At 38.4% G+C, this 18,303-nt stretch overlaps 2 protein-coding genes and 1 long non-coding RNA gene across 4 annotated transcripts; 2 read left to right on the plus strand and 1 right to left on the minus strand.

The window, feature by feature from the left end:
- The first annotated feature begins 77 nt into the window (after nt 1-77).
- tmc4 (transmembrane channel-like 4) lies at nt 78-10,299 on the plus strand. Its single transcript, XM_034697368.1, has 16 exons — nt 78-371; nt 497-683; nt 1,108-1,256; nt 1,801-1,950; nt 3,338-3,423; nt 5,487-5,629; nt 5,753-5,900; nt 6,021-6,179; nt 6,271-6,428; nt 6,755-6,881; nt 8,041-8,138; nt 8,246-8,429; nt 8,547-8,677; nt 9,225-9,380; nt 9,490-9,568; nt 9,719-10,299. Exons 1-16 carry the CDS (start codon nt 317-319, stop codon nt 9,809-9,811), a joined length of 2,103 nt encoding a protein of 700 aa, XP_034553259.1. The 5' UTR covers nt 78-316; the 3' UTR covers nt 9,812-10,299.
- On the minus strand, nt 6,212-12,793 carry LOC117822570. The gene is made up of 2 exons (XR_004633214.1): nt 12,539-12,793; nt 6,212-6,817 (listed from the first exon to the last, which is right to left on the minus strand). It is a non-coding gene; the product is annotated as an uncharacterized LOC117822570 (long non-coding RNA).
- Nucleotides 12,184-17,620, plus strand: leng1 (leukocyte receptor cluster (LRC) member 1). Of its 2 annotated transcripts, none has more exons than XM_034697374.1 (5): nt 12,184-12,276; nt 12,509-12,748; nt 14,225-14,422; nt 14,835-15,136; nt 16,590-17,620. In XM_034697374.1, exons 2-5 carry the CDS (start codon nt 12,617-12,619, stop codon nt 16,807-16,809), a joined length of 852 nt encoding a protein of 283 aa, XP_034553265.1. In that variant the 5' UTR covers nt 12,184-12,276; nt 12,509-12,616; the 3' UTR covers nt 16,810-17,620. The 2 variants fall into 2 exon arrangements, with proteins under 2 accessions (XP_034553265.1, XP_034553266.1); XM_034697375.1 differs by having other exon boundaries at nt 12,208-12,365.
- Nucleotides 17,621-18,303: the final 683 nt, after the last annotated feature.

Raw genomic sequence — 18,303 nt, forward strand, 5'->3', positions numbered from 1 at the left:
CTGTGATCCCTTTAATAACACAAATATCTTAAGTACAACCATTCGTCTTGTTTCTTTTCCTCCTTCGTTGTATTAAACTCTGTTACCTTCAATTAAGTGGTAACCTCCTCCTTGTCAATAATGGGTTAAATCACACAAGGAAGTACCTGTGTGGTCATTTACACAGGGAGTAAAGTCCATGAGAGAAGACAACAGGGAAGCGATTCCCGGATTCTTTATGAAGAGCTTGTTTAGTGAGTTTGCTGCTGGTGAAGTCGTATATGTGTTCACAGAAGATCGTCTTTGAAGCTTATTGTGTTAAACCACAATCCAAGAAATGGACAGTGACCCATCGAGACAAGACTTGAGGAGGGTGTACGACTACAACGAAGGTTTGTGTGTTGTTACAGCTGAGGAATCAGATTCAAAGGAGTCTCTAAACAATGCTTCTGTCTCACTGAATCTTCTTTTTAAACTGTGTAAATTCTTTTCCTGTATTTCCCTCAACCACTCAAAGAAAATGGTTACCCAGGTGACCAGCAGTCACTCCGGTCACGACGTGCTCCATCTCGAGTGTCCAATCAGAATTACCCTCAGTTTGCGTGGAACTCGACCCCAGAAGGTGGGGATGAGGAGGACAGCGGTGGTCAGCACCGGGACCTCAGGAGCAGCCCCCTGCCCATGGCACTGAAGAGAGCTGCGAGGTAACCAACCTACCTCTGAATGTTTGATTGTCTTTGATGAGGATACTTATGTTTCAGATGATATGAAAAATATTAAGCTTTGAAACAACCTAAACCACCAAATAAATCCTGATCATGAGTTAATTACCAAACTTAGATTGAAGAAGAGCACAGAAAAACGTTTCTTTTTCAGATTGATGTGAAAGCCTTTATCGAGTGTCGAACTCTCCGTATCTTATGGTTGTACTCTGCACAATTTTCTTCCAGTTTCACACAGTTGGTAGAGCAGGCATAAAGAGGCTATAGTCCTCATCTCACTGATTGCAGGATTGAGTACTGGTCCCAACAGGATATGATGCATGTCATCCGCGGCTCTCTCCTCATACCTGCCTCTCTCTCTCAACCTGTCCTATTTACTAAATCCCCAATATCCTTTCTGTTCTAGGCAGGTGCAGCAGATGCAGTTGCCCGTGGTTTCCAGACGGGATTCCTGGAAACGGAAAAAGGCCAAGGTTCTTCGTAAACTCAAAGACAATGCCAGAGAATTCATCTACATGTTTGCGCTGTGGAATAAGTCCATGCAACAGATTGGAGGTAAACCTTTAAGTCTGATGTCAGCTGAACATGAAGGGGGCTCTGTGAGGGTAGAGACTTTGTATTAGCTCCCGACTAGTGATTGTTCATACTGTATTTTCCATGAAAACAACGGTCAAGGTTCCTGTGCCCCCATTGTTGTCTGCGTTTTGACCATGGGCTTAAGTCCTGGGTAGATTGTGCAAATCAGGGCAGTGACGTGTGGAGAAAAAGAAAATATTAAATAACATTTTGAAATCTTAATAAAAAACTAAACTAGTATGCATTCCCAGGAACTCCCTCTGTGTTTCAACAACTGTGTAAACTCCACAAACACCGTTACGTTCAAACGAAAGTCCCAGGACCTTTGAAAAGTACTACCCACCAAGCAGGGGCTTTTCAGGGGGGAGATTATCTACCCCTGAACTAAATATAGACCCTGGTTCCTCCGGTCAAAACGCACGTAGTTTCGGGGTAAAGTTCCTGACGTCGAAAAACGCCTTAAACTTGTGGTTCGGTTCTGCTTTTGCTGCTTTCATACATTTATGGCCTTTTTCCCCAACAGGGAACTTTGGAGGTGGCGTCCAGTCTTATTTTATTTTCCTGCGGTTCTTGGTGGTGCTCAATTTTGTTTCCTTTTCACTGATCGCAGCTTTTGTCATCATCCCCAGCATTGTGTTGGGATCTGTTGGGGCAACCCTAGGTAACATCACAGGTAATTACATGTTCAGGCTACATTCCTATCTGTTTTGTGAGATACAGCAGAGGGTGAGATACAGCAGAGGTATGTTTTGATGGTTTTATATTTCCTGCATTTTGATGATGTAAACACTTAGTTTTTCTCAATTGTTTACACACATTTTTTGAAAGCATGCCTCATACTCTCAGAACTCTACACACAAATCAAAACACACACACACACACAATGGGCAAAACCCCTCAATTCTTCTGCAAAATTAAACTTTACATTCAAAACAATGTTATTTCTTCTCTAAATGGTATTTTGTTTTCAAATGACACACACAAACCACCATATGAATAGACATTTATAAGAACCAAAAAAACTGTACACAGTGTACATCCCAACCAACACTAAGTTGCACATACAGTGGTCTACATACAAAACAACAGAAGAATTTACTGTATACAATTACAGTAAAAAAAAAAAAAATTAAACTATGCATCCTCTCTTCTGTTTCGGTCTGGCCACAGCATCTCATCCACATAACAAGCAATGTTTTCCCTGGCCAAGCAGCGGGGGAAATATAGCTCTGATTGCTAATTGTAAAACTGTGTGACAGGTGTTTGCCCATGTGATGAGTCAGTGTTCATAGGTAGGGCAATTCACTTTAGAATTTTGAATGACAGTGTGTTCCTTGTGAAAACAAGAGATTGTCTTCATGAAAATTGTGCCAAATGCAGAGAATTGTGTGTAGTGTTTTGAAAGAAGTGTGTTGTAGAACTGCAATTTGAGTGTAAAGCAGGAATTGTGCTTGTAGTTTAGCAGAATTGGCTCAGGGGGTTGTTGCATGGGTTACATGTTGTGGTCATTGTGTCTCAAGTACCAGTATTTGTGTGTAAACAATTGAGAAAAAGTGTAAACAGTAAAACCTTCTCACAATTGAATGAATGTGTTTGAAGGCTATAAGTGTTAGATGTAAGTATACGTGCATAAAGGTAGATCTAGTGACAGTCTGCCCAGGAGAAATAAAATGATGAAATGATACTGATGTATAAAATATATTCCGAAATATCGATCTAAACAAGAATGTAATGACTTGAGGTTTGCCTGTAAGTTTGAATACTAATCCCTGAGTCATTCTTCATATATATTTTTCAATTTTTTCCTCTGAAGAGCTTCTCATTTCATCAAAGTGAGAGAGAAAGCTTTATCTAGATGACAGTGTAGGGATTAAGACTGTGACTCTGCTACAAAGTCAACCACAGGCCTGCATTAATCACCACTGCAGCTTTCACTTCCCTCGCTCTCCTTCTTTTTGTTACAATGACCTGTACATCCAGAGTGTAAACCTGCTTAAACACAGTAATCTCTGAGAATACATATAGAGATCATAAAGCTCTACTCGTATGGTGTTTTCCAGGTCCAGAGGAATGCATGGAATATGACCCTAATCCTGAGGGCCTGGTGCTGTTCTACAATTACTTCCTCAATATACTTTCAGGAACGGTGAGAAACTGCAGCATCACAATGATGTGTAAAGATATGAGAACATTTTCAAAAATTATGTTTTTCTAAATCATACATTGTGATTCCACACTTTATGTTTTTATTTATTTATCTAGTTAACATAGAGCTGTAGTGCAGGAGCTGAGGCAGAGGTTACGTGTTGTTTCTTTGTTATACTATTGATGTTTCTCAAAAAGAAAATCATACACAGTGACTTATGGTCTCATTTCTTGCTGAAAGATGGTCAAGAAAATTAATACCATTCTCATATTTGTACTAGGGATGCATGATATTATCGGCACATTATCGGTATCAGCCGATATTGCCTTTAAAATTAACTATCAGATATCGGCAAACACGGCGATATTCGCCAATATAATTAACCAATAAAATAATGGGCTGCTGCACACATGTTGGGCTCATGTTTTAAATTAAATTTGAATTTAAGCAGCAGTCTGTAAGGTACATTAAGCTGACTAATTTAGGCACATTTACTGTCAAAGAGTAAACCATTTTATTTACTTTGGGTTTAATTGCTGTACAGTTGCACTTTTCACATGTTCCCTGTGAACAGAGGTTAGGTTTACTTACTATGTCAAATATGAAATTGGCCAAATGTGCCCTGGTTGTGGGTACTGTTATGATTGTCTCAGGGAGAGCATCATCCAAGTTTTAAGTAGGATGGATCTTTTTGTATGAATTTAGTTTCAAAGCAATTGTCATAAATAAATATGCAGTTTAAGTATTTTTCTTATTTTGCACAAGAAATTAATATTACATAACAAATGTGATAAGAGTATTACCATAATACTGTACGCTAATTCAAATACAGAAGAGAATTGATGATCTCTGAAATTAGGTGTTCGGAATAAATATCGGTATCGGGAACCGGCTAAATGGGCTGTAAAATATCGGCATTTCGGATATCGGCAAAAAATCCAATATCAGGCATCCCTAATTTGTACAGTAGAGATGAAGCTACAGGCAGAACCTTGTAAGCATAGCTTAGCATGAATCGGAAAACATCCATGGCAGTTTGCTAAGATGACAAAATCCACCTAACAGGGCCTCTAAATTTACCAGAGCATGTCGTTTCTCCTTTGTTAGATCTTAACACAATAACGCACACCAACAGAAAAGCAAGCTGTTTTAAGATTTTCTGGGGGGACTATTCTTGAAAGTGAGCTGAGATTTTTTGGGGGGCCTCGACTGGTTTTTCTGAATTCCCATGTTTCTGGTCTTCATGCTAAGCTAAGCTAAAACACAAGAGAGGTAATATAATCATTAACTCTCTATTTGTCCTTTAACCACTGACGTAGAACAATGTTAATTTGAAGCATGCAGTACATTGTAATTTTATCGAGATTACCCAGTGTGGTATCTGTGACTTTTTTTCAGATGTCACAAAAAAAAAAAAAAAAAAGGTAATTAAAAAATGGCCATTATATGTTAGGGCAAGTTTTATGTCAGCTGAGCAGGGGCGTGTCCAGAACTTTTTGACTGGGGTGGCCCAACTGAGGCTCTCACATAGGCAGGGGTGGCCAGTGCATTTACAAATATATAAAATTTACCCTTTCTGTCTTCACAATCTACTTTCATTAAAGTATTAAAACGTTTTTATATTCCTTTTGACTTAAAAAAAAACAAAACATGACAAAGTGGCATACACCTCATAAGCTTAATTCTATAAGGTCTTACAAAAGATGTTTTTTCAAAGTCACATTTGAGGGCACTAATAAAGAAATCTACTGTCAGCCTTTTAACTCATCCCAAATTATAGATTTTAACAGAAACCCCACCTCTGACAAGGCAAACAGCCAGTCATAGTTTAGGATTTTGGGGTGGCCCCTGGGGCGGCCAACTGGATTTCAAGGGTTGCCAGTGCCACCCTTGGACCCCCCCTCTGGACACGCCACTGCAGCTGAGGTTTACACTAAGAAAGTCAGCACAGTCAGTAGAGTAAGTAAATGAATGTTATAGCAGATGACAGTACACTTTGACCACTCCTGTGGACATTAAGGACATCAGACATGATCAGTGACTGTCCTCTGCTCCTTGTCCAGGGCTTTTTGGAGTACTCGTATTTGTTTTACGGCTACTACACGAACACAATTGTGGACACCACCTTCTCTTACAACATCCCGCTGGCTTATCTCTTCACCGCCATCTTTTATTTCTTCTTCTGTCTTATTTGTATTACTGCACGGTGAGTCTCACAACAGTAATAATTATTACAACAGACAGAATGACATGTAAAGGCCTGAGTTTAGAGTTCAGTAACCTTGATCCACATGTATTTCTCTCTTCTGAATGGCTGTTCCCAAAACAGCATGGGGACTGCAGCTCGAGTTGCTGTGGCAACAGGAGGCAGCACTGTGGGCAACTACAGCATGATAGTGTTCACCAGCTGGGACTACGGTTGTCTAGGAGACAGAGCTACCAAACTGAAGCAGAAAAATATCCACTACCAGCTACAGGTCAGGAGGGATGTGTCCTACTTAAAGTAATGCTGAACATGTGGCGGATTTCGTAATCACTCTCTTTAAGTGAAGGTTTCAAACATCCTCTCACCCCTTCTTCTGCTCACTCTCTGTCAGGTGGATCTGGAGGAGGAGACCAGAAAGAAAAGGACAGCATCTCTAGAATTAAAACAAAAAATGGTTTTATACTCTGTCCGTGTTTTGTTGTTGTTAGTTTCATTGGGACTCACTGCAGCAGCCTGCTATGGCATCTTTAGGGCCACAGAATTCAGCCAGGTAAATGATGGGAAAGAAGAGTAACAACCATGAACCTTGTGATGTTTTAATGTTTTGGGTGATACTTTGACTTCCATCTCTTGAAAATCAGGCTGAAAGTGGGAGGGACGGGATCCTGGGTTTGATTATTGAGTATCTCCCCTCCATTGTCATCACTGCCGGAAACTTCCTGGTACCACTGGTGGATGACCGGATCGCCTTAGCGGAGAAATATTCTCCCAGCACCACTGTCATACTGGCACTATTCAGGTTTGGACTGGTTTCTGGTGACAACTCATAAACATGTTAGCCTTGGGACAAAGGGATACACATTTTGTCTGTTTTTATAAGCTGTTTTTTTTTTAAAGCCCAAAACTAATCTGTTATAAAAGTACAATGTTAATTTGATCATCTATTTAACTAAAGGAGTGGGGTTTCAAGTATAGAGCAGTAAAAAGTAGAATTAGAAGTAGCATTCAACACTGATTTACACTCAAGTCCGTAATATACTGAAAACAAAATCCTCTATAATTTGTGTTTGTGCACATCAGCTTAAGAAACTTGATTAAGATTCCTCATTTCTCCATCGTGTGTAGGGCTGTGGCCCTTCGGCTGGTGAGTCTGGGTGTCCTCCTCATCACCCTGTGGAGTCAGGTCACCTGTGAGGGGAACAGAGAACATTTGGACTGTGAGCTGTGCAAATACAATCACAAAGCCTATCAGGTACTTACATGCATGTACATTATTTTTAAATATACTTCTTCACATAGAGAACCAAATTGGTCTCCGAGCAGTTGAACAAGTACCAAAATCTTAAGACAGAAGGATGACAAACTAAAGGTAATTCTACTCTTTGGAGATAGTTGTTTGTCTAATCCAGCCTCTCTGTTATGGCTGTGTTTACGTGTGCAAACAATTCTGTTTACAATTTGTTTTTGAAATCAAGACATGGCAGGGGCAGAGTACGCTCTAAGTTGGCGAGATCAACTGGGGATGACATAAGATCAGCTGCAGCAATGAGCAAAACAAACTTGCTTGTATCTACAAACAGATTATAGTTTTTTGTTTTTTTTTGATAATTAAACCACAACAGTTTAGTTATTCTAAACTTTTTAAAAAATGGGGTATAATTAGAGTGTGTGTGTAATGTGCTGTGCTCAAGAAATATGGTGGCCCTGAAAGACAAAACAAATTTACAAAAGATGAAACACTTTAACAAAGTTGGAGACAAATTTACATTTTGGAAAACATTTTTACATTTTATAAAACAAAATTACATCAGCAAAACACTTTTACCAAGGCCAAAACAAATTTACATTTAAGAAAACAAATTTACAAAAGATGAAACACTTTTATTGTTAAGGCTGACTCCTTTTAGCCTGACTCCATTTAGGCTGAGGCGATGTGGTCTGAGGCCGTTTCATCTGAATTCTGACACATGATGAAGGTTTTGCGGAGATATGACGGAGCTTTTCCGGAGACATGATGCTTTTTCACCTGAGGTCTGACACCTCACTCTGAGACCCGAGGATGTCCTAATATGCAAACCATGTCCATCTCCGTTTGGTTTCTCTCCATCAAAACAAACTAAATGACCCCTCACTCCATCACTTCCGGATCACTTCCAGTAATTGGTACATTCCCTCTCTGTTAAAAATAAATGTTAATTTGTTGCAGAAATGGTAAAAGTGTTTCATCTTTTGTAAATGTGTTTCCTTAAATGTAAATTTGTTTTGGCCTTCAGGGCCACCTTAAGAAATACATGAGGGATGTAATTCAGGAATTTTGGAGAAACAGATGAACATACGACAAGAGTTTAGATTTTTTTCAGTATTTAAACTTTTAAAAAATGTTCATCGCTCATGTTTGTCTTGTCATGTAGTGCTGGGAAACTCGTGTGGGGCAGGAGATGTACAAGTTGACACTGTTTGACCTCCTCGTTAACATTGCTGTGCTCTTCCTGGTGGAGTTTCCACGCAGGTAAAAATCAATGTTTGAATCATTTTGTTCATATTGGATAGAATGGTAACTGTATTAATTATTAAGCAGAGTCAGTCGTGTGATTTCACTGTTTGTCTGTGTGTCAGGCTGGTGGTGGACAACTGGTCCCACAAGCTGGCTCAGTGGGTGGGTCGGCAGGAGTTTGTAGTTTCCTCCAATGTGCTCGGGCTGGTTTACAGTCAGACTGTGGTGTGGACTGGAGCTCTTTTTTGCCCTCTGCTGCCACTCATCAACACCGTCAAGTTTGTCATCCTCTTCTACTGCAAGAGGGTGAAGATGTTATTTCAACTCAGCATACATTTCACTCAATGAGGGTTTTTATTCACCATTCACCGTGTGTTCCTAACCCTGTTTCTATGTCTTCATTGCTCTTCCCCCCCCTCTCAGATCACACTCTTCCATAATTGTCGGCCAGCACTAAAGACTTTTCGTTCCACCACCTCCACCTTCTTCTTCCTGGTGGTGCTCTTGGTTGGTGGGGGCCTGGCCACAGCTGTCATGGTTTACAGTCTTGCTGTGTGAGTTCTGATTGTAAATGCCTCCTTTTCCTTCCAGTAACAATTATAACAGCAGTATTTTTAGCTTAGCTCTGGCAGTGACAGATAGTTATGCTGAAATGGAGGATAGAGTTGTTATGTAGGTCTGAAGAAGAAATAGTAAAGGTACGACTAGAAAACTTTGGATACTTTTATTTCAATGCTTTATTTCACTAGTAAGGACCACACCAGCAACCGAATGAGATTTGAAAGATAGTTTATTGATTACGGATTATTGTATTGATCGATTTTGAACTCATAGTCGCTTTGGGGAAGCTTTGTAGGGGATCCGCCCTAGCACCCGGGCATGACAAACCCCCTCAGGGCCCTATGGATAAGGAGGAGAGGAGGAGAGGAGCAGAAGGAGAAAGGGAAGGGAGGGAGAGATGCGGAAACAAGAGCGAGAAAGGAGGAAATGGTCAGATTTGAATTTATGGGAAAATGGAAGAGGCGCGGTTGAGGTGTGGCCCTGCTCCTGAAAGTTTGTTGTTTACACCACTAAATTCTGATGTTCCTTCTTTTTACCCAGAATCCATCCTTCTTTTGGTTGCGGTCCTTTCCGTATGTTCCCCAGCATGTGGTCAATTGTTCCAACCTCTTTCTTAAACTTATCTGAAACTACACAAGAGTTTCTCTTCTTCATTGGTTCCCAAGCATTCTCCATCCCTCTGTTTGTGTTAATAAGGTAAGTGGATTTGTGCCATCTGTAGGAGTATTATTCTGGTATTTACAATACATATACTCTCCTCTTCTAATTTAACAATGTGTATTTATGGCTCCTTTCTCCCTTGCAGTGTACTGATGTGCTATTTTGTAGCTTTAGCATCTGTCTATGGGAAAAGTGTTGCCCTGCTAAAAAAACAACTTAAGCAGGTACGTTTGGGAATCAACCCATAATGTGTATTTTAAAAGGGAATCATGTTTTTTCTAAATGTTCATACTATTTTTAGATGGTCGATGGTATTTCTCAAAACTCCCAAGCACCCATTTGTATTAATGTAATATTGGATCTATGGCTTACAGGAGGGCCGTGACAAGCAGTTCTTGCTCAAGCAGATTCAGGAGCTGAGTCGAAAGCTTCAGATACCAACTCACACTGTAGGAGTACGGGACTGAACACATCATGGAGACCATGTTTGACGTTCAAAAGATAATCCATCAAGATGAGGCATCACAAACAAATCTACGCACACAGTGTAAATTATGTGTTTACACTGATAGTCGCTAGATAATCCTGCATCAATGTTGTATCAGACGAAACTGCATCCTAGCTGGAGTCCTGGCTTACACGTGTCTCCCTGTTGCATCCAGAGCAATCATCCACTCATGAGCCGTTCAATGTTGTAAAAACTAAAACAAATTTATTTACGTGTTCCATAAGTGTCACAAATCCAAGTATTTGGCAGATGATGCAGGATTCCACAATATTAAACGAAACTCTTAGACAGACACGGTAAAAAACCATGCAACTCCAAACCTGTCTAGCTTCCACTGACTCCTCCCACTCTCTGTGCCACACACAAACCTATATTAAAGACACAGTTTTCTTATCAAAAAATAAACTATATGTATATAATATGTTAATCAACAAAACCTATTATGTTTTTCTACATTCTTTAACACAATAATTTCTTAATTATGCTAACACTTAATAAATCTATAAACAGTCACTAATAACATTACTTTGCCCCATACAAATGTTATTAAAGCTCCTGAGAGGAACCTTCACTGTGAGGACACAGAAGTATGTCTTTTCTCTTTGTTGAAGTTTTCCTGTAAACATTTAAGTGTTTTTTCTTGATGAAAAAATATCCTCTTGCTGTCTTTTAACTTTCAAATGTATCACTTACTACAAATCTTTGCTGTGCTGTGAATTGTATGGTCTGACACCTTACCTCCTACAGTGACTTCAGACATTAAGAAACATCATACATCCGTCTCTGTGCGGATAAAGGTCATAAAGAGGCATCACTATTAATTAAAGGCCTTTTGTGATATGGTAAAAAAAATCCTCACAGAAACCTTAAGTTTGTATAAATGTTCCCAAATATCTGAGTTTCAAATCAGACAGGGATCTGCTTTTTGTATTAAAGGAAATAATAAAGATGCATTTCTGATTTACCTATATGGTGAAATTGAATGAAGTCATACACAAAAGCCATGTTATGTTGCCAATGTTGTAAGTTAAACCACTCTGTCCATAAAATGGAGTCATATGTAGGGTTGCAAAACTCTGGGAATTTTCAAAGTTGGAAACTCTCCATGGGAATTAACAGGAATTTATGGGAATTAACGGAAATAAACATTACAACAATTATATATATTATATATATTATAATTATATATATTATAACAATTGTATACAGTCTGTGGAATAAACCAAGAATTTACTAAATTGAAGGTTGGCTCTTAATAGGGAACTTCAATATAGTTGGGGAAAATATATTTTAGCATAATCCTGACTAAAACAACCAGATTTAATGCAAGGACAGTTAAATATCTAAGCTATTTGTCAATCACATGCACATAGCACACTGCTTACTGCAGGGCTATTGAGACCACGCCCCCTACATGCACTTTTTATTAGCATGTTGAATGGTTGAATGGGACTTTTCTGGAGGGAGAGAGGCTCTTTTCATTTAACATTTTGAATGTGACTTTGTTGGGATTGCATTTTTGTTAATTTTTGAATGGGTTGGGCCGGGGGGATGAGTAATATTTAACTTAACATTCATGTTTTTGTTCTTCAATGAAATAATTGATTGTTCAATAAAATATTTAAGACTTGATAAAGTTCTACTTACAAATAAATCTGTTTTAATTGTATTATTTTGGATGGATGTCTGCTTATAACAAAACAAATATTTATGCTTGGATATGATACCTTTCCATTTAATTACCCTCAATTCCCATTAATTCCCATAACTCCCATTGTAAGTTTGCAATTTGGAATATTTCCAAAATTCCCCAGCTTAACTTCTTATGGAGATTTACCGGAAACTTTCCGGAAAGTTGGATTGCTCTTAAGAATGAAATCTCCTTGTTACAAAAATGTCTGAAACCAATTAACAGTCTCCATGCAAATAAACTGTACACATTTATAGCAGAACTGAACCTCATACTCTAAACCCCTAGTATTTAATTAGTATGCTTTTAATTGTCCTGATGACCCTACCTTTTATTGCTTTATTTATTTATTTATTTATTTTATGCTCCTGTCATTCTTTCTTTCATATGCATATCTGTTATATGGCTGGTGCGAAAATACAATATACACCACAGTAATGTTTTTTTTCAGTTTCAAAGGAGGTGTCTTGATAATGTTAGTTAAGTATGTGTGGTCTGAGTTTGTCATTATTCCTGTTCATGTCTGATTGTTTAAATAAAAATAAATAAATAAATAAAAATAAAAACAACCCTAGTCGTATATCTTCTCCTTTTACACATAAAAGTATGATTTATAGCCCCCTCTGGTGTCTCATATGTGCTATTGCCAAAACGGTGTAATGTTTACTTCCTGTTAGTGTCTGCTTGTTCCTGTGAGCTACTCTGCAACAGAAATAGTAGCTTTTTGCAAAGGGGTTGGTAACAGCATGTCCTGTTTTAAATGCTCAATATTCGAAATGATCAGTTTGTTGGGGTGAAGCAGGTTCAATGAATGTACTCACAGGTGTGTTGTTGAAATGAAACATTAGGAGGCGTTAGGTTAGGAAGTACTTGGTAGTAGCATTAGCTTATTTGCTACAAGGCAAACCAGGGGCGAATGCAACACTTCCACTGGAGTACTTTTCCATGTTTGCCCTTCTCTTCTAGGCACTGTGTTGTATTGTGCTCCCGGCTCACCTTTACCTCAGTCCACGTTAGCCCCTCGCTCAGTTAGCTGACTGCCAACGTGAAGGATCGACAGTCGTCAAGGCAACAATGAACATCCTTCCGAAGAAGAGCTGGCACGTTCGCAACAAGGACAACGTCGCGCGCGTGCGGAGGGACGAGGCCCAAGCAGCAGAGGAGGAGCGCGAGGCCAAGCGTCGCGTGGAGCGTGCCGAACAAGAGGTGACCCTAGTGTTGTCCCCATGTATCAGTGTGATGCTACAGTCTCCACTCAGAGTGTGAAGTAGGAGTTGTTTACTCTGAAGTAGCTATCGAATAGTGTGCTGTCCCTATGTCTGAGTTCAATACAAACATGTTGTGTTATTATTAGTGGTGGACAAAGTACACAAGCTTCATTACATAAATAAATAAATAAATAAAGTATAGATACTCCTGGTCAAATATTACTCCAATACAAGCGAAAATTGTTCTGTCAGATTATTACTTGAGTTAAAGTACTGAAGTACTTGCTTTTAAAAATACTTAAGTATTCAAAGTATTTCTTAAAAAATCTCAAAACGTTGTATTTTCACAATACATAAGAGCAGTAAAGAATGCATAGGAGTACATTCTGTTACATTATGTTTATTTAGAAACCATTACTTGAAATCTCTAAAAGCTATACCATGGAATAAAAACACTAAGTTACTCCAAGCACAGACAACTTAGTTTGAAATGTTCATCTGGAATGAAACAAATGTTATGTAGTTCAACACACTGTCTCAGATTGGACAGTGAATTTTTGTATGTTTGAGCAGAGTGAGAAACAGGGACAACATTTCAAACAATACATATCAATCTTCATTTCAAAAACCTCTAACACGGGCTGAAGATATGGCCATGGTTGCTCAGGTTGAGAATTATAGCCATCATTACCACCTCTACATGAACTGCCTGATCTGAGTGAAATCTGCTCAGTGTTTGCTCCACATTCAACCGTGGAGACGCACGATATACAGGTACGACTAAACCACTGAGACAAACAGAACTACACAAACACATTTTACTGTCTTAGGGATCAGATTTCAGAAAAGAGAAGGAAATTCATGAGCTGACTTCAAATCAAAAGTAGCGAGTAACTAGAACATTAACAGAAATGTAGTGGAGTTAAAAAGTACAATAATTATCTACTGAATGTAGTGGAGTAAAAGTAATAAGTCTCCCAAAAAGTAATACTCAAGTAAAGTACAGATACTCAAAAAATGTACTTAAGTACTGCACTCAAGTAAATTTACTTTGTTACTGTCCACCACTGGTCATTATAATCAAACATTGTCCACATTCACATGTTTACACAGGTTTTTCCCAGATGCTTGGTGTATTCAAGCTCTTGTTGAGATATGAGTTCAGTAATTTGTTCTGTCCTTTTTGACAACCATATATTTAGATTTCAAAAAGGTAAAAGAGAGAAGTCTTTCAGACTTTTGGACCTGACTGCACATTCAAAAGAGTTTCAGAAATTGCAGTGCTGAATTTAAGTTCAATGTTATAAGGTCTGTCTATAAATTATACCTTTAAGAAACATGTGATAAATAGTCTTAATACTTATTTGTTCACAGTCTTCTGTGTTTGTGTAGTATCTCTATCATGAAAGAGAAGTCTTGTACCTGCTGTTTAATGTTAATGCCCCATAAGACTAACAGCTGTTACTCTCAACAGGCACGCACAGAGTTTCTGAGAAGAAAATCCCGAGCTGCTCTCCAGTCAGAAGGGGGTCAGAATGATGATGATGATGATGATGCTGAAGGACGGAGTAGTGGAAGCAAAGTTCTGGAGCATCTCAATCTTTTTCCCCTAGAGGAGTCCTCAGAAAAGAAGGGGAATGAAGAATATCTCAAAGAAAAGAAAGATGAAAAGGTGATTGCTCTTTTGTAATGTACATTAGAAATATATTTGCGCTCCCACTATGGTTGCAATGTCATTCAGACTGCATGTTATGCAGTATGAAAAAATATATCTGGTTATAACTGTACATTTCTTAATAAGACAGCCACATGGCGACTGAGGACATAGCATGGGCCTTTCCTTTCTATAGACATTTGCTGACCTCTAACTATCTCTGCCGTAGTTTTGCACACCTCTATTTGTTCTTGCAGGGCAAAGTTTTAACACATGAAGAAGTTCAAGGTTTTAATACTAAATGTAACTTTAAAAACCCTCAAATTTTCACTGATATCAGTCAGAGGACAAGTGGATATTTATTCAGTTTTCTCTTCCTCTACCTCAAAAGTTTCAAGCAAATTCTAATGTTTGTTTGCTTTTTTTGCAGGAGAAACAGGAGCGAGCAATTGGCTTGCTGGTGTCTCTGGGACCCCAACCAGGGACTGAGGTCACACCTTGGTACATGAAAACCGGCGAAGAAAAAGAAGAGAAGAAAGATAAAGAGGAAAGGAAAGAAAAAAGAAAGGAAATTAGTGAAGAGGAGAGAGAGAAAAAAGATCGGAGACTGAAAGATTTATTAGACCCGTTACATGATATGAAGAAAGCAATAGCTGTAAAGGAAAGAAAACACCACAAGAGCAAGAAATCTGATAAAAGAGACAGAGGGGAAAGGAGGAGCAGTGGAGAGAGGTAAAGTCAAATTTATTTTTGTCCTTGCTTTGCTCTTTTTAAAGAAACAGTTCAGTCTCTTGCCTGTAAACCAACTATGAACAGTAGTAGCTGAAGTTAGCTAATTAGTCAAGATACAGTTGCTATTGCAAGGAAACAGCCTGGCTTTATCGAATTTAACAACCACCCAAGCTTCATTTCACACCCTTTTCCATGTTTGTTCAATTTACAAAAAACAGAGTGTACTGGTTACAGCAGCGCCTCTGTCTGTTGCCTTGAATGAACTTCTCAAACAATAGTTACCACCTCAAGACCTACCTGTTCAAAAAAGCATACAACACATGACCTCTACCCCTGTCCCACCTCTGTCCTTGTTCTGTTTTATTTCTAGTTTTATTTTATGTAAAGTGACTTTGAGTGTTGAGAGAAGCACTATATAAATCCTATGAATTATTATTATTATTATTATTATTATTATTATTATTAGTTTTCATACGGATTAAACAAATGAAACACAAGATGTTAACAAGTCACCTCAGAGGTGCTGGTAGATTTTGGTATTTCGGACTAAAGTACTCTTCTAATCATCAGTTGAATGCAAGCGGCAACCTCCGGTCTAAAAATATGAGTCCAATGCGGAAGTGTTAAAAGCTGCAGTTCATCGAGAATCTGCTTGAGGCTGGTTCCAGAAGTACTGGAAGTCACATACACATGAAAAAAGACGATCTTTACAACAGAAATAAACATGTTTACTGCCTGGTACAAAAGACGAGTGTAGTCTGGATAGCTCATTTCTCGATGAGCTCTCACTGTAGGGGGGTGAATTTTTTTCTAACGTGGCAATTTTGAAGATATTGAGATTGCGAGCCTTCCAATGAGAGGCACAGCTGACCGCGGGAACACTGTAGCTGTTGGCTATGAGGCTCAAAGCCCGCCTCTTTACGTCACAATCACTTGACAGCAGCAATATGGCTGCCGCCACTGATTGGCCTCTAAACAGCTCTTCAGAAACAGATGGGTGATCTCATGGATACTAAGTCCATATTTTATACAGTCTATGGTTGAATAGACTGGAAATTTGTAAGTCAGATAAACCTTTGCACATTAATTTCTAAAGCAGAGAAGCTTCGTATTAGAATACCAACGTTATTTCAATGACCAAATTGGTACAGCCTCATTTCGGACACAACAAAGCTAGCTGTGTCCTCATGTTTACATTCTTTATGTTATGTCCAATGAGCTTTTGGCTATTGCTTCATATTTACTGTGCAGATGTAAGAGTTCTATTTATCTTATAATCCAACCCCCTGCCAGTGACTGAATAAGTCTCATCCCCAAAATGTTGAACTATTTAAATTCTATTTTACACCACTGTCAACAGCAGACAGTTTTTGTTGTTCAATGTTTGCTAAAGTGTTGTAAGTTGTCTCACGTCAAGATATGAATAAAAAATCTGCTTCTCCTGTTTTTTCAGCTCCATAGAAAGGCTACGTGCTGAGCGTCTACAGAGGGAGGCAGAGGAAAGAAGGAGGGCCAAGGCTCTTCTTGACCAGAGGAACAGCAAAGGAAAGGAGCCAGCAAGGGAGCTCACAGAGAGAGAACAACCGTACAACAGTGCATACTTCCCAGAACTGGCCCGAAAACGTCAAAGAAGGGATCGAGACAGCTGGAGAGATGAAATACTAAAATCATGAACTATCTTTATTGGTCTTTTGATGCGTGTGATCTGTCAGTGGACATTTATACTGTCCAGAGTGTTTTTTCAAATGCAGGAAGTAGAGATAAGGCAAGAGTGATGAAGGTAACTTTGGAGACAAATGTGCATGCAGAGCTAAAAAGTGACATACTTGTAATCTGGTCAATTATCATTTATTTATTTTTTACCCATAAAGGGCAATACTTATAGGAAAGTCAGAGGTCAGGTTCTGTTTCATTTTTCTGCAGCCGGTGCAGCGTTTGTACATTATCACGTCAGCCGGGCAGGTGGTTGCTTCACAGGGGGCTTGAAGCTCAGGCTGTTCGTGAAGAAAACGCTCAGTAACAGCTGTTAAAACTGTTTTTATCGTGGCAAAATATTCGAGAGATTGTAAGGTGACCAATATCCACAGTCTTCTATTAAACCACTTACAATTAAGGCATTAGACTTTTTAGATAAAGTATTTGACGAAGAGAATTAACTAATTTGCGAATTTTCAGGCAACATTGCCAACTAGTCATGTTCCAAGCTTCCCAATGTATAGATTATAACCATAAGGATTTTTTAAGTCAGTGTAAGACTGTTCTTGGTATTAAAGCCAACAAATCAACAATGTCACGCTAGGCTTTATTGTGAACTTTGTTACATCGCTTTGACAAAAAGTTTTGTTTATCTGATTGACAGAATGGAAAGCATATTTGTTGATGTCAAAAAAAGGACTTAGTTGGAGCCCAATATGAGTTTAAAGAGTTCATATGTCTTCTTTGAAGTTGATGGTTAAAATAAAAAAAGATAGCTCAAGGTTCAAACCGTATGTGAAAGAGTCATTTATTTCATGTTTCATAACGCTCTAGTCTGACCTATAACCTGGAGAACAATGCATTTATTTTGAAATGCCAATGGAGTTGTTTATGGAGACAAAAGTCAGTGTTTCTTTTAAATAATGACGGCCACTTTGAAAGTCTAAATGTCTGCTGACAGAAACAATGGCTCATCCAGCCACATCAGTGAGCAGTACGTTAGAATGACCAGACGACTGATGCCTGAATTTTTGTAATTGCTAGAAAACATGTCCTGTTATCCAGTCTGGAGAAAAACAGAATCCCCTTCATATGGAGAGTGGTTCCTTGAACTAGGCAGGGTGGCCTCATATGAACAACTTTTCTATAGACAGACTAACAAGTGGAACGATTATCTTCTAAAGTGGAAGAGTTACCAGATCTTCATAACTAACAAGGACACAGTATACATTTTATTATTATGATTATTTTATTTTTTTAATCAATTTGTGCTATTGTTTATTTTCATTATCACCATTTTATTGCAATGGTATTTGTCTATAATAATAATAATAATAATAATTATTATTATTATTATCATTATTATTATTATTATTTTATTTTATTTTATTTTTTCTGTTTGCTGACTGAAGCAGATACACAATTGTTTTCTGTTTTCTGTTTTATGAATATCTGTAAATGTATGAATGTTG

Source organism: Notolabrus celidotus, chromosome 12, assembly GCF_009762535.1.
Source record: "Notolabrus celidotus isolate fNotCel1 chromosome 12, fNotCel1.pri, whole genome shotgun sequence".
NCBI lineage: Eukaryota > Metazoa > Chordata > Actinopteri > Labriformes > Labridae > Notolabrus > Notolabrus celidotus.

Coding starts and splice junctions, on each gene's coding strand:
- tmc4 (XM_034697368.1), top strand. CDS start 317: ATGGACAGTGACCCATCGAGACAAGACTTGAGGAGGGTGTACGACTAC. Junction 372..496: donor GGTGTACGACTACAACGAAG/GTTTGTGTGTTG, acceptor AACCACTCAAAG/AAAATGGTTACCCAGGTGAC. Junction 6,180..6,270: donor GGGCCACAGAATTCAGCCAG/GTAAATGATGGG, acceptor CTTGAAAATCAG/GCTGAAAGTGGGAGGGACGG.
- leng1 (XM_034697374.1), top strand. CDS start 12,617: ATGAACATCCTTCCGAAGAAGAGCTGGCACGTTCGCAACAAGGACAAC. Junction 12,749..14,224: donor TGGAGCGTGCCGAACAAGAG/GTGACCCTAGTG, acceptor TACTCTCAACAG/GCACGCACAGAGTTTCTGAG. Junction 14,423..14,834: donor AAGAAAAGAAAGATGAAAAG/GTGATTGCTCTT, acceptor CTTTTTTTGCAG/GAGAAACAGGAGCGAGCAAT.